Source organism: Lemur catta, chromosome 18, assembly GCF_020740605.2.
Source record: "Lemur catta isolate mLemCat1 chromosome 18, mLemCat1.pri, whole genome shotgun sequence".
Taxonomy (NCBI): domain Eukaryota; kingdom Metazoa; phylum Chordata; class Mammalia; order Primates; family Lemuridae; genus Lemur; species Lemur catta.
The window spans coordinates 38,144,524-38,158,632 of NC_059145.1; the positions used below are offsets into that span (position 1 = coordinate 38,144,524).

Consider the following 14,109-nt stretch of genomic DNA (forward strand, 5'->3'; position numbering starts at 1 on the left):
CAGGGAAGCCAGGTCTGGAGACAGCCACACAAGGCCTGCCCTGCCCCCACTCCATGCCTGCCAGGAGAGTTTCAAGCAGGCCTGGAAGCATTGAGACCCCCGCAGAGGCCACAGCAGGCTGCATTTTGAGGCTCAATTCTGACGCTGCAGTGGAGGGGCTGAATCGAGGGCAGAGAGGGGCTGGTGTAGAATAGCAATGAGGCAGGCTGCTGGGAGCCAGCCAGCATCAGGTTTGGAGGACAGAGTCAGGAGCTGTGGTTAAGTCAGGGGGTGCATCATTGGGAAGAGATGTCTCTCTCTCTCTCTCTCTCTCTCTCTCTCTCTCTCTCTCTCTCTCTCTTTCTCTCTCTCGTGTACACACATACTCACACATGCATATGTGTGAACATACCTCTTATGGAATTCTTTACTAAAAGCTCCCAGGGAAGCTACCATGAAGCCCATGCAAATGTCTGTATATAGATTAGTTGTGAACATGTTGCCACTTGGCTTCTCAGCTCACCTGATACTAGCTGATTATCAGAGATTTGCTCCCATTTCACAGACAACTACACTGAGGCCCCAAGCGCAGTGTGACTTGGCCAGGCATCTGGTCTCCCAGCCCTGGCTTGTGCGAGTTACACCTGATGCCTAAGATTAGGGAGCCAGGGCCTGGGCTGGGCTTTTCTTTGGGCCAGGCTCCTCATAAACTCTTGGAAGTGGCCAAACAGCTGCGGGAGATAAGGGGACAATCCTTCCATCCTGTCCTCTGTCAACTGCCTCTGCTGCACCCCCTTCATCACCTTATAACAGTAGGGACCATATCCTCTACCCCATAACAGCAAAGGGCCAAGTGTGACCAATAAGAATCCTTCCCTGAGACTGGCACACAGACACCTGAGCAGATGACCTTCCGGACTAGGACTTCAGCGACTCTGGTCTTGCCTGTGCAGAAGGCTGGTGCAGGTGGGGGATCAAGACCAGCCCCAGGGAGAAGCATAGACTGGCAGAGGTGGGGGACAAACAGAGCCCTAGAGCACAGAGTCCCTTTGCCCCCAAGGCCTCAGCCACTGCAGTTCTGCCTTCAACCCCATAACCTATCAGGCGCCCTTCCCAGCCACTGGAGTACACAAGTTCTCTCTTTGCCTTAAACTGCCCCATGACACCCCCTTCTCCTGGGGTCACATCCTTCCTTCATAGACTGCATCAAGACCGTGATTCAGTGCATGTTTGTGTGTTTTGTCCTCTCCCTCATAGACATGAACACTCTGAGGTGAGACTCTGTCTTAAGCTTTCACTGCTGCCTTCCTTGCACCCAGCACAGGGTCTCAGGCACAGCAGGTGCTCAGTGGCCAGGTGAGGGCATCCATCTGTACCTCTGCAGCTTTGTGACTAGATAGGTACCACACATACCTTTGCGTCCCGCCAGCATTTCACCGGACTTAGAGAGTATACTCGGGGAGATGGCCTGAACCACAGGCTCCATGGGGTCCCTAGAATTTATCCAGCCACCCACTTTGAAGCCAAGACTGGAACTGAAGCCCAGGAGGTCCACATGAGGCTGCTCTGGAGAGCAGGACTTTAGTAGTGGAACCCCAGGGGTGGAGAAGGCCTGATCTTCTGAGTGGAAAGTCTGAGGTAGATTTGGGGCTGGACTGCTCTTTGCTCACAACTCTAGGTATTTCTCTTTTCTGATGGCTAAGGATGCTGGGGTGGCTAATGGGTGCTGGGCATGAGCTGTGCACCTGGCACCCCACTAAGTGTTTCACATATATCATCTACCCAAATCCCCAGGTAACTCTACGAGGTCAGCTCTATCATCTCCAGTACATGGTTGGGGACACAGGACAAGGAAGCCGAGGGACTTGTCCAAGGTCACCAGGCTGAGGAGCAGCAGAACATCTCAGGAGTGCTTGCCTGTCCCCTGCCTTCTAACACCTCCACACCCTCCCCCATTCCCCCGAGGGAAGGCGGGAGGAGGAGGAAACACCAGATAAGCTCTTGGAAAACTGGGAGGTTTCAAGACAGGAGCTGGGGGAGAAATGCCACAGTTAGAGCCCCCTTGAGGCTGCCTGCAAGGCTCCAGAGGGGTGAAGGTGCTCTGTTACTAGAGTAGTCAAAAGACAGTCTTCCAGCAACCCACCCCCGCCCCTCCCCTCCCCGATATTCTCACTGCCAAATGAAATCTGGCAGCTTCTGAAAATAGCTCAGCGCTGCAGCAGGCACTCTGCCCGCCCTTCAGCAGGCTGGCACGCAGCTGGGGGTGGCCGCTGTGGGCAGACACTGGCACACATGGGGCTGGGGGTGGGTGTCACACACATAGTGCACAGGGGCGGCACAGAGCTGGGGGCACGCGGCAGCTGCCATCCCTCAACATCTCTGACCTTTCCATGCCTAGTGAGGACACAGTGGCCTGGGAAACAGCCTGGCATGTTTACCAGGCCTGGGGCACCCTCTCCAGTCAGGGTGAATTCACTAGTGGGCGTGAGTAGCTGCCCTTGGGCCACTTTTGTCTACCCATGTAGACAAAGAGAAACCCAGAAACCAGGGGTAAATGCCAAAATGGTGTTTATTAATATCTAGATGTAAAACCCAGCAGTGTTGCCCTATCTGCTGGCCTAGGGTTTCCCAGCCAGTGAGAGAGGGGCCAGGAACCAGGAACTAGGCTGGGTGTCAGGCACTTGTCAGCCCATACCAGGCACTCAGCACCCTGAGGCTACCTGGGGCAGCATGGGGAGGGGTAAGCCTGGATCAGCCAGAAAGGGGTCGTCCTCTCTGCTTGGATGCAAGCCCGAGCCAAGTGAGACCAGACTTCTAGGGGGCACTGCTCAGTAGCCTCCTAGCCCCTCAGGTCTGACCCAGAGGATAGAAAGAGATGCCTGGTTAATGGGAAGCCTCTTGGCCCCACCTCCAACCATCCACTTTCACAAAAGCGCACCAAAAGGTAGCCCCTGCCAGGAACAGACAGGGGGTTTCCTGCCTGAGATCTGGTGAGCAGGTAGGGGCAAGGGAAGTGTACTGGATTTTGTCACAGTGAAATTTTCCAAAGTGGAAAAGGGTTAAGAATACCCCTCACCCTCAGTTGAGATTAAAAAAAAAAAACAACAACAAAAAACAAAACCACCCTTTGGGTATGGGGTAGTGACAAAATGGCTGGGCCCAGGGACTCCCTCTGGGGACAGCTCTGAGTGCCCTCTGGGCTGGGGCTGCAGCAACGCAGGGCTGGACCACCTAGGGAGGCAGGCAGACTGGACCCTGCAGGGTCAGGGAGACCAAAGAGGGGTGAACGTGAGAGGGGCAGCCAGTGTGAGAAACCACGCTCTCTAAGAAGGCAGAGGTGGACTCTCGACTGCCCCTCCTCCCTCCCTTGCTCACTTGCTCTGCAGTCACAGACAGCAGCACTATCCCTGGTCACCATGGCAACCGATGGCCCAATGCCTTTCTCAAGGCCGGCCCATCTGCCCACCCCACAGTGGGGTGTCTCCGTAGAAGAAGGGAAGCCTAGCCACAACTCCCAGTGGCCTAGAAGGCTAAGGCCATGCCCCAGGGAGGACAGAGCTGAGGCATCACTCAGGCCACCCTGACAAAAGGTGCTGCAGTTGCAGCAGGCAGCTCCTTAGCCTCTAGGCTCTGACCCTCTCAGCCTGAGCCTGGGCCAGAGCTCTGAAGGAGGTTTTGGGTCAGGGTCCTCCATCCTGAAGTTTCAAGTGACAAATTAAAACACAACAAAATAATCCTTTTGTTACAAGAATGACCCTGGGCCCTCCTGGCCAGGGCCTCAGCACACTCCAGTCTGTCACCCAGGCTGAGAGGCCTGGTTCATCCAAGGCCCCATGAGCTACTGGTTGTTGCAGCCCTGTGAGGCCGAGGAGCTGCCTGCCTGCTTTTTTCTCCGCTTATTGAGGAGCCGGTTGTTAGAGGTCTTCAGGTCCTTGATCTTCACCTGGTCGTAGTCCACCCGCATGGTAGCCAAGGCACTGGTCATCTCCTCCTGGGGACAGACAGGATGGGGGGCACTAAGAGGTGAGGATGTACTGACCTTAAGAGCCATCACCCTCTTGCCTTGGAAGCCCCTTAATAAAGTCAGTGATGGCAATGACATCCTGTGCTGCCCCAGTGCCTACTGTGTGCCCAACACTGGGCCAAGCCCTTTGTGTCACATAACCCTTACTATAGCCCTTTGTGGTAGACACTGAGTTTATCCACTAAGACACAAAAGAATAGTGACTCTCTGGGACCACACCAAGGGTAAGTGGAACAGGGAACTGAACCAACTCCACCTGCTCAGAACCACAAGGCCTCCAGAGAATGCCATCTCGCTGGATATCCAGGACACTGGGGCCTGGAAATTGTGCCCTAGGTGCCCCAGAGTTCTGAGCCACTACCTCATATGCTCAAACCTGGCCTCTGCTGAGTCTAAAACCAGGCTGACCACCCTCCCAAATGTTGCTGGTTATAAGGAAGGTTATGACCAAAGCTTGGGCCATAGCCCTTTCACTGAACCTCTGGCCCAAAGGCCCCCTTCATTGAGGAAATGAGCCAGGAGGGTCACCCTGAATGGGTTGTGTGGACCAATACTTGGAGTGCCATGGTTAGACCACTGGGGCAGTCACAGACACCCTGTGTTCCAGGCATGGGGGAGGGGCCAAAGATCCAGACTCTGGTAGTCCATTTTTCTAAAACCCTGGAACCTACAGGGAGACTAAGGCAGAGCCTACCCACCTTGACTTCATCCCAGTGGTCTTTGTCCTCCTGCAGCACTCGGGCTGTGTGGAGCGGGGTCTGTGGCACCACCATCGATTGCTGAAAAGAGCCCCAGGCCCATGGATTAGAACCTGGAGGCACCTGAACAGCGCTGGCTCCCCCCACACACACACATAATTCCATGCCCTTCTCCCAGTCTTAGATGGGGAAAGTGAGACTGAGCGGTGAAGGAGTCTGACTGGAACAATGGCAAAGCCAGGTTGTAGGTAGAGCCTTACTACCCATCTGTGCACACAGGTCCATCCCAGCCCCACACTGGGGCCTCCAGAGCCACCACCCTCCTGCCTGGTGACCCTGCTCTAGCTCAACACCCTGCCTGCTGCAGGATGAGGAGGTGCTCACGTTGATCCAGGGGTGGTTCATGAACTGTGTGATAGTCAGTCTCTCCGTGGGGTCTGTCTTCAGCAGGAGGCGGATCAGCTGCTTGGCTAGGGAGGCCAGGGAAGAGAGGGGAAAGGTAAGGTTGCAGGGTTTCTCAGAGCCAGTCCCCCAACCTTTCCCCACAGACCACAAGCTCTGTCAGGGCAAAGGGTTGCATGTGCTTCCAAATTCCTAACCCACAGAAACAGTAAGGTAATAACTTTCTTGTTTTAAGGCACTAAGTGTTCAGAATAATTCGTTAAGCAACACTAGATAACTATTTAATAATATAGGACAGATTAGTTTGTGGTCACCAGAGGGGATAATATGAATGAGAAAGGAATTAGAGGGAGTTTCAAGGAGGCAAGTTTTGAGCCCATTTGGCAGATGTAGAAACAGAGGCTCAGAAAGGTTAGGTGACTTGTCTGGAGTCACACAGCTGGGAAGTGAGGCAGCCAAGATTTGAACTCAGGTCAGTTTGACACCAAAGCGATATCTCCCAGCATGAAGGCTGCAGGGGCGAGGTAGGGCAGGCTGGGGCAGAGAAGTTCACTCACCATCTTCAGAGACCTCTGACCACTCAGGATTGGGGAAGCCATACTGGCCCAGGCGTATCCTCCTCTTCATCCCTGGGGAGATGGCCTGGCCCGTGTTGGAGTAGAAGGGTGGGAAGCCACACAGGCTGGGGGAGGGAGGAGGTCATTCAGCATGGGGTGAAGGGCAGTGCCAGGGCAGACCCATTCTCTATGCCAAGGCCCTGACTGGGAAGACAGGCAGCCAGACACCATGACAATAGTACCAGCCCTCCAGATTCCTGGACACATCCCAGGAATGCCATCAGCCCTTGGCATGGGGAGACCCTCAGACAGCCTGAAGTAGTATCCCAAGACCGGAAGGGAAGGGCAGCCTGCATGAGGAGTGATACACACAAGCCTCTTACCCAGATGTAGGCGGAAGTGGCACTGAGGGTGCATAATGGAGGTGGGGAGAGGAGGTGGAGGAAGAGTGGGGATGGTACTCACAGGATGTACATGATGACACCCAGGGACCACATGTCGCATGACTTGTCATACTTCTCTGGACCCAGGACCTCAGGGGCTGCCAGGGTAGAGGGCACAGGAGGGCTCTCAGCCCCAAAGGTCTTGGAGCCCAGCCAGGAGCCTGAAGCCTGGGCTAGGTGGGAAGCAGGTGCCCAGGCTGGGAGGTGGGGCAGAGCAGATTGGTGTCTAGCACCTTCTGGGAAGGCAGCATGTGTGTGAAGGTGGGGGAGGAGAAACAGCTCCCAGAAAAAAATAAACCACTTTCAGACAGCCCCCTAGCTCCTTTGGGCCCCGAGCCCCTCTGCCAGTCTCAACCCTGACGAGGGAAGAGAAGGGAAGAAGGCCAGTCCAGAGCTTGATGGGGTCCTGCCATAGGCGAGAGGGCCTCAGCCTACCAGGTGTCCTGTGTCCCTTGCCTCCCTGAATGCACGGCCTACGTCACAGGCAAGGAGGAGCCAGGGGAAGGGCTCTGCATTCCACTGTCAGCTTGGCTACCAAGCCATCGGGCCTTGGTCTTCCCATCTGTGCAATGAGATGGGTAGGCCAGAGATTTTAAAGTTAAAATACTGCAAAATATGTCCTGGTAAACAGGGTACCATTTCAGCTGTCTCAAAGGGCTCCCTACCCCTTCAGTAGCTCCAGAAGACTTCCCATGAGGGAGACGTGACCTCTGCCATTGCCCCAGTCTCAGGTTCAGGGCACTTTTGGCAAGGGGCCTTTCCAGATCTCGGGGCTCCACTTGCAGAGGAGTGGGGAGCTTTTCCAGGAAGCATGAGTATGTGCACACTTCTAGGCCCCATCCACGGCCTGGCCTAAGCAACCGTCTCCCATAAGGCAGGTGGTTGGTATCCTGTGTCCCTCTAATGTAGGAGGAAAGGCCTGCCCACTTTCTGAATATGAATCCCAGGAAGAGAAAAACTGGAGAAAAACAACCGCAGTTGGGCTCCGTCCCGAGCTGATGGCAGCCTTTTATCACATATATATTTAGAGCTGCTGTGATGTCATTCAGCTCACAGGCCACAGCCAGAATTTTCCTGGATCTATTTTCAAAAGCAGAAGCTGAAGTTTGGGAGAATATTTTTGCAGCCTCCGGCCCCCCACGTCACCCGCCTCCATGCAGACAGAATTCTCCCCCTCCCTCCTCGCTGGGCTTTAACCCTTTGGTTTCTGCAACCCACTGGCTGTCTCACACCACAGCAGTGTACAGTTGGGTTAAGGAGGTACAAACCATGTCCCAAGGACTCACCCACATAATAGGGAGTATAGCAGGGTGTCTGCAGGGCATTTTGGGTGGTCTCCTTGGCAAAGCCAAAGTCAGTGAGCTTAAGTACCGCATCTTTCTCCTTGGACGTGTAGAGCAGGTTTTCAGGCTGGACCAGGAAGAGAATGCATTGGTTTACAGTCAGGGACCAGGTGGGGGAAGAGTCCCACAGTGATCTTCAGCCAGACTCTCCCACTCCATTCTAATGCAGGAGGAGCCAGGTCCATCTTATAAAAAGACCTGGGCCTGGGCCATCAATAATATGTGCCAAATATAGAGAAGACCAAGGTGATACTTTTATTCACAGAGGAGAAAGTGAGGCAGGTCTTCAGCCAAGGTTGTGAATGACCAAGTGCCATCAAGAGCCTAGGGACGGGAACTTCTGATTCTGTGTTGGTGACACTGCCATGAAATGCCAGAATGAGGGTGCTGGGGAAGGCAGACTGCTCACAAGCCAGTGCTGCCAAGCACAAGTCCCACGCCCAGCCCAAAACGAAGCCTGCAGGACAGCCCAGCCTGAGGTTGCTCAGGGGATAAGGCCCTGACTGCTCAGACCCCAAGGGCTGCACAGAAGCAATTCTTGCTGGCTGTAAAGCACAGGAAGGCCTGGCAGACGAGGGCAGTGGGGAAGTGTACATAGAGGAAGCAGCCCAGGAACTGGCTTTTAATGAATAGGTACGATCTAGGCCCACAGACAGAAGCAGGAGCGACCCTCAAGCAGAGCTGGGGTAGGACAGGGTGTTGGATGGAACTCCAGTTTGGAGCCAGTGGAAGCTATTTCTCAGGTTCTGTTTGAGATGATCTGACCTTGTATTGGGATAAAAACTGAGGGGTAGGTTTAGTCTACACAAGGGAGCCCACTCTGCAGAAAGCTTTTCTCCCCTTGGGGAAAAAAGAAGCCAGAGCCAAAGTAAAGCAAGGATTCAGAAGGTATGTTTGTTGTGGCTCCACATATATCCAGAATCAAAGGGTACACTTTGGGAATATTCAGCCAGATGGACCTGACGCAGTAGCTGGCCCCTCAGCTCCCTCTGTCCAGTCTTAGGAGGAAATAAGGCAAGGAGGGTAATGCTCTGGGCCTGGGGCAGGGCTCCAGGAAGAGCAGATTCTGCTCTGATGGTGGCTCACATATGTGTGCTTATGTGTTCAACTACATATGCCTGTGTATGCAAAGTTGCCTCAGTTTGCATTTCATCTGATCCCGATCATCTCTAAGACCCAGTCCTCCCAGGACAGCAAATTTGGAGAGCTGAGTGTCCAGCCTCAAGACCATCCACTGGAAGGGCAAGCAGCCCCAGCAACTGGAACTATCTCTATTCCTTCCTCTAGTGCCCAGCAACTGGCTTCTTTCCCTTAAAATGCTGGCATTAGAGGGACTAATCTGTCAGAACTATGGCTATGACTTCACAGAAGCCCCAACAGTATCAGGTGGCCCCTGCCTGAGGCCTGACACATTGTGTGTACACAAAATTTCTTGCTGAACAAGTGAACAAATGAATCCCAGTGCAGCAACTACACAGCCTTGTGAAAGCCATTTAATCTCTCTCTGAGCCTCATTTTCCTCATCTGTAAAATGGGAAATGGCACCTATCTCACAGGGCTGGCTGAGGATTAAGCTAGATGTGACTGGAGGTAAGCAGTCAGCTTATTACTATTAGGATTACACAGTGTTTGAAGGAAACAGGAGACCCATCTGGCAAGAACAGAGTAAGTATGCTGAAACCAGGGGAGAAGAGGCTGAGAACAATCTGGGCCAGGGAGCAGAGGCTTTGAATCCTGACCAAGGAACTTGGCCTCCATCCCGTGGGTGCTGGGAGCCATCAGGGCTTGTGGAGTGGGACAGCACTCTCTCCCCTGGTCCCCCAACCTGGGTCCTGGAGCCTCACCTTGACATCTCGGTGGGCGATATTCTGGCTATGCAGGAACTGGATGGCAGTGCCAATATCCCGCATGATCTCTGCAGCCTCTGCACACACAGAGGAGAGGGGTCAGTGATGCCAGTCAAAGGTCAATCAACCTGGGGGCATCCACCCTATCATCCCTCCTTGGCACAGTCTAGTGGGCCAGCCTTCCTACTACCTAGGACCTCTGACCTGGACTCCCATCCCAGACACCCCAGTCTCCTCTGAGGATGCCCCCAGCCCACCTAAACTTCTTTCCTCAGTCCTGGGCTACCTCTCCCCACCTCAACTGCTGGTCAACACCAAGAGGCTTTGAGGCCTCCATCCCAAGGCCATGGAGAGTCCATCTCTAGCAAGGTATCACAGATTCACAGAACCCCTTGAGGGGATGGACACTGGGTCCCACCCTCTCTTGTTCAGATAGGAAGACTGAGGCACAGAGAAGAACAGGGCCTTGCCCAGCATCACACAGCAACTCTCGTCCATCCCTCTCACCCTGAACCCCACCGCTGGTCAGCTGCATGCATGTACCTCTCTCGGTGAAAGCCTGGTCGCCACGCTCCTGAATCCTGCTGAACAATTCACCACCTTCCATGCTATGAGAGAAGGTGACTGTAAGCAGAGGGGGACGGGAAATCGAGCATCATCCTGCACTTGCCCCAAATCTTAGGCCCAAGCTTCAGGCCCTGGTGAATAGCCACTATCAGCCTCCCCATGCTTTGTAGAACTTGGTGCATGGTGGGTTGTAGCTTGGATGGGTTGAACTGAACTCTTAGAATTAGAGGAGGTTGGTGGGCTTTGATCCCTGCCAGGAAGCCCCTGTGTTCCCAGCAGCACTGGCCCTACCAGCTGTAATGCCTTGGGTAGCCCCAACCACATCCAAGTCTCAGTCCTGCCAAATGTGGAATGAGATGTCAATCAACATCCTATGACCACTGTTCTCTGGGCACGTACTGTGTGCTATGTCCTGGGCTCCACCCTGTATGAGCACTGCTGTGTGGTCCTGGGCTGGTTCCTCCACCTCTCTGTGCCTCAGCTGTCTCTTTTGCAAAATGGGAATAATATTATTAGCACCAACCTCACAGTCATGAAGATTGACTATGTGATACACATGGGACACTTAGGATGGTGTCGAGCACAGCATAAATGCTACACTAAGATCTTCCTCCAGGCTGGGCATGGTGGCTCACACCTGTAATCCTAGCACTCTGGGAGGTCAAGGCGGGAGGATCACTTGAGATCAGGAGTCCTGAGCAAGAATGAGACCCCCGTCTCTACTAAAAATAGAAAAAATTAGCCAGGCAGCTAAAAATAGAAAAAATTAGCCAGGCGTGGTAGTGCATGCCTGTAGTCCCAGCTACTTGGGAAGATGAGGCAGGAGAATCACTTGAGCCCAGGAGTTTGAGGTTGCTGTGAGCTAGGCTGACGCCACGGCACTCTAGCCCAGGCAACGGAGCGAGACTCTGTCTTAAAAAAAAAAAAAGATCTTCCTCCAATTTTACATGTGAGTTACAGAAATTCAGAGAGATTAGCAGCTGCCGCCCCTGGTCACACAACTAGTGGGCGGCACAGCCAGGATGTGAATCCCAAATCTGAAGAGCTGGCTAACCTGTGGAGGTAGGAGGGACTTGAAAGGCAGACAGGGAGGAGCTGGGGGCCTAGACGGCAGGCCCAAGGTCCACAGAAGGCTGGGGCAGAGACATAGTGCTAGTGGGAGAAGCCTAGCATAGAGAAGGCCACTGGCTCTGAGTTCTAGGCGCTAATCACCCAGCACCCAGTGGGACCATGGGAGCACAAACCTGGGTACAAAGAAGAAAGCTGAGGGGACTGTGTGTGTCCTGCTCTTCCCCAAATCCTCCCACTCATCCACATTCAGGGCTTGGAAGCCTTCTCTGACAGCTCTTCCAGCCCCTCCTCACAGAGTGGAAATCATACCCCATGAGGCCATATCAGAGCCCCTGTAGTTTCTTCCCCACCCTTGAGGGAATGCCCTCATGGCCAGCTCCACAGCTCTATGGGCAGGGCCTGCAGCTGCCCCTCAGGGGCTGTGGTGGCACCCAGAGCTGCCACCTGAAAAACAGAGAAAGTCCCTAGAAGAATGGCTGGGAGCCTGGAGGCCACAGGGATGCCAATGGGGCCAGCATACCATTCCATGACGATGAGGAGACAGCGCCTGCCATGATGCATGTTCTCATACACGTCCAGGATGCGTACAATGTGGGGGCCGCCAGAGGCCTGCCAGTGGTGGTCCACCTCCTGCCGGGCCTTGGGGCTGTCATATAGGAGCTGCGGGTGGGTGGGCACAGAGAGTGTCAGGCTCACAGCCCACTGCCCTCACTTTGCAGGGCATATAAGCTCAGAGAGGCCTGTGACTTGCCCAAGGTCACACAGCTTATAAGGGCCAGAATGAGAATTTGAATCCAGGTTTCCTTGACTTGTGGTCCAATGAGCCTCTGGACTTTAGGGTCAGTCCTGGGCTCAAGCAGCTTGGCTGGTAGCTCAGGGAGTCCCTGGGAGGCAGCTGACAGCCTGGAAGGTCTCAGAGGCCAGAGAAGCCCCTGCCTTCCTTCTCATGGGCAGCAAATAAAGTGGGAACTGAGTGGGCTTTATAGTCAAATCACACATCAGACGTGGGACCCCAAGCCAGGGGTCACACATCCCTTGAACCTCATTTTTGCAGTGAGGATGACATGGTTGCTCCATTTCCCAGGCAAGGTTTGGGAATTGTACATGTAAATCGTACAGAGTGGCACGTGGCACACAGTAGGCCCTTGTGATCCTCATCTAGCACCTCTCTGTGAAACAAGTGGAGGGTGCTGGGGAAAGGCTGGGGAGGGGAGAGGATACACTAAATGCACATCTGCCCTACAGGCCTCAGTGTGACCAGGAGAGTGCCGGAGCGTGAGGGAAGGCTTCCTGCAGGAGGGGTTGAGGCCTGTGTCCATCAGTCCATCCATCACCTGGAAACCCAGCCCAGAGTGGAGGGAGGCAAGGCCACACTCCTACAGGAGTAAAGGTAATTAAGACTTCAAATTCTACAGGAGTGGGCGTGGGAATAAAGCCCTACCAGCAAAAGTGCTTCCAAAATGAGTTGCTTTGTCATGACCGCCCAGTCAGGCCCCAGATTCCACGGTAACTTTGTAGCCTCCCCTGGAGCTGCTGTGCAGGGCCAAGGCGACAATGCCATTCCACTGCTAGAGAGATGGGACCATCTCAAAGTGACCTGGCTGCCCAGCCTCCACCCGCATCCCATGCTTAGAGACCACAGGTGAGGATCCCAGACTAGGGGCAGGGAGGACCCTAGTTGAGGGAAATGACAGCTGGATGGAGTGAGATGTGGATTTGGGATTGAACTCCAATGACTTGGTGTGACCTCAGGCAAATATTCACAGCTCCAAGCCGCAGCCCACAACTCTGTAAAATGAAGTAATAATAGGGTCATCCCCACAGGGTGCATCATAGCAAGGCAGCATTAGGTGGCAGGTGGCAGGATCCTTGCTCAGGTTAACTCAGCTCTGGGTTATAGCTGCCAACCATCACCAGAAATGAGATGGCCCAGAATAGGGATAGCAGGGACAAGCCATCTGCCGAAAGGGTTGCTCAGCTAAGGCCCAGCCAGTGTTTCCTGACAAGAGCTGAGACCAAGGCTGATGCCCAAGGCCAGGGCTCAGATCACCCCTGCCCTGTTCAGTACCCTCAGGACCCTGGGCTGCCGTCTGCAGGATGGGGCGGGCCAGGCCACTTTACACAGGACACTGTGGGGGCAGGCTCTGGGACCAAGTTTTCTAGGTAAAGGCAAATTGGGCCGGGGCAGTGTCCCAGGGAGGGGAAAGGAAGGCAGTGGTTTCTTGAATCTGCTGTTCCTTGGCTGGTCCTCCCCCTCTGGGGCTGTTCCCCTCAACCCTAGCCTGGAATACAGGCAGTGCAAGGCGTTCAGAGAGCCAGGGGCCGAACAAGCCCCTTTACCAGCTCTGGGGTCCCTGCTTCATGACCCAGACCAGGCTGGGGGTGCGTGTGGAGGCTGCTGTGGGCAGATGTTGCGCCTGGACACCACGGATCCCCTGCTCATGCTGTCCTTGCCTCGCGGAACACACAAAGCCCCTGAGCACCTGCTTCCTGCTCACAGCACTGGGCACAGAGGGCTCGGTCATCCCCACTCACTACACCAGCTCACCTCCACCATGTCCTGAGGCAGTTCCAGCTGGGGTGTCCCAGTCCTCCTGCCTCCCTGTGCCCTTTCCTCCTAGCCTTTGCCTCCTAGCCTCCCCCTGCAGGCCTCCCAGGCTGGCTCCTGGACCTCTTCCTCACTCTGCCCCCCTTGTGGCATCTCATCCCAAATTCTGAGCTCACAGCTGGAATGCTGTTGGTGGAGGGGTCCTCAGCCCTACCTCTCCCCTTCTGACTCTTCTCCACCTGTGGCCACAGACCGCTTCTCCACGTCCTCCAGATAAACACCACCTCCTCCCCTGCATCCAGGGCTTGCCCTCCTCTCCCACCTCATTTCCTGCTCCCTGTGGCCCAAAAACACTTTCTGCTCTGGCCAGAATGATACACATGCTGCTCCCACACAGGCCTTACCCCCTCAAGTCTCTGCGGCTATGCCTGAGCTGGTCCCTGCCACACGCATTCTTGTCCCATCTCCCTCTCCATTGGGTCAACTCCCTCTTTTTGAGGAATCTTCTGGGCTCAATTCAGATGTCTCTGCCTCTGCAAAGTCCCCCCCGCACATCTCCCAGTGTTTTTGCCTGTGTTCCTCCCACCAGGCTGGGGGCAGCTTCAGGGCCGAGGCAGGTCAGATTTACCT

General features: G+C 54.6%; 1 protein-coding gene across 5 annotated transcripts in view; it reads right to left on the reverse strand.

Moving 5' to 3' along the window:
- Positions 1–2,530: 2,530 nt before the first annotated feature.
- MAPKAPK3 (MAPK activated protein kinase 3) overlaps positions 2,531–14,109 on the reverse strand; it is a 29,225-nt gene continuing 17,646 nt past the window's right edge. For 3 of the 5 annotated variants that reach the window (XM_045530115.1, XM_045530113.1, XM_045530114.1), the window contains exons 3-11: positions 11,452–11,591; positions 9,837–9,901; positions 9,291–9,370; positions 7,390–7,513; positions 6,126–6,201; positions 5,661–5,785; positions 5,086–5,171; positions 4,702–4,782; positions 2,531–3,970 (exon numbers count right to left, since the gene is read on the reverse strand). In XM_045530115.1, coding sequence (XP_045386071.1) covers positions 3,818–3,970; positions 4,702–4,782; positions 5,086–5,171; positions 5,661–5,785; positions 6,126–6,201; positions 7,390–7,513; positions 9,291–9,370; positions 9,837–9,901; positions 11,452–11,591 — 930 coding nt within the window. In that variant the 3' untranslated portion in view covers positions 2,531–3,817. Of the gene's footprint in view, positions 3,971–4,701; positions 4,783–5,085; positions 5,172–5,660; positions 5,786–6,112; positions 7,062–7,389; positions 7,514–9,290; positions 9,371–9,836; positions 9,902–11,451; positions 11,592–14,109 lie in introns of those variants that run through there. The other 2 variants (XM_045530117.1, XM_045530116.1) reach the window with 2 other exon arrangements.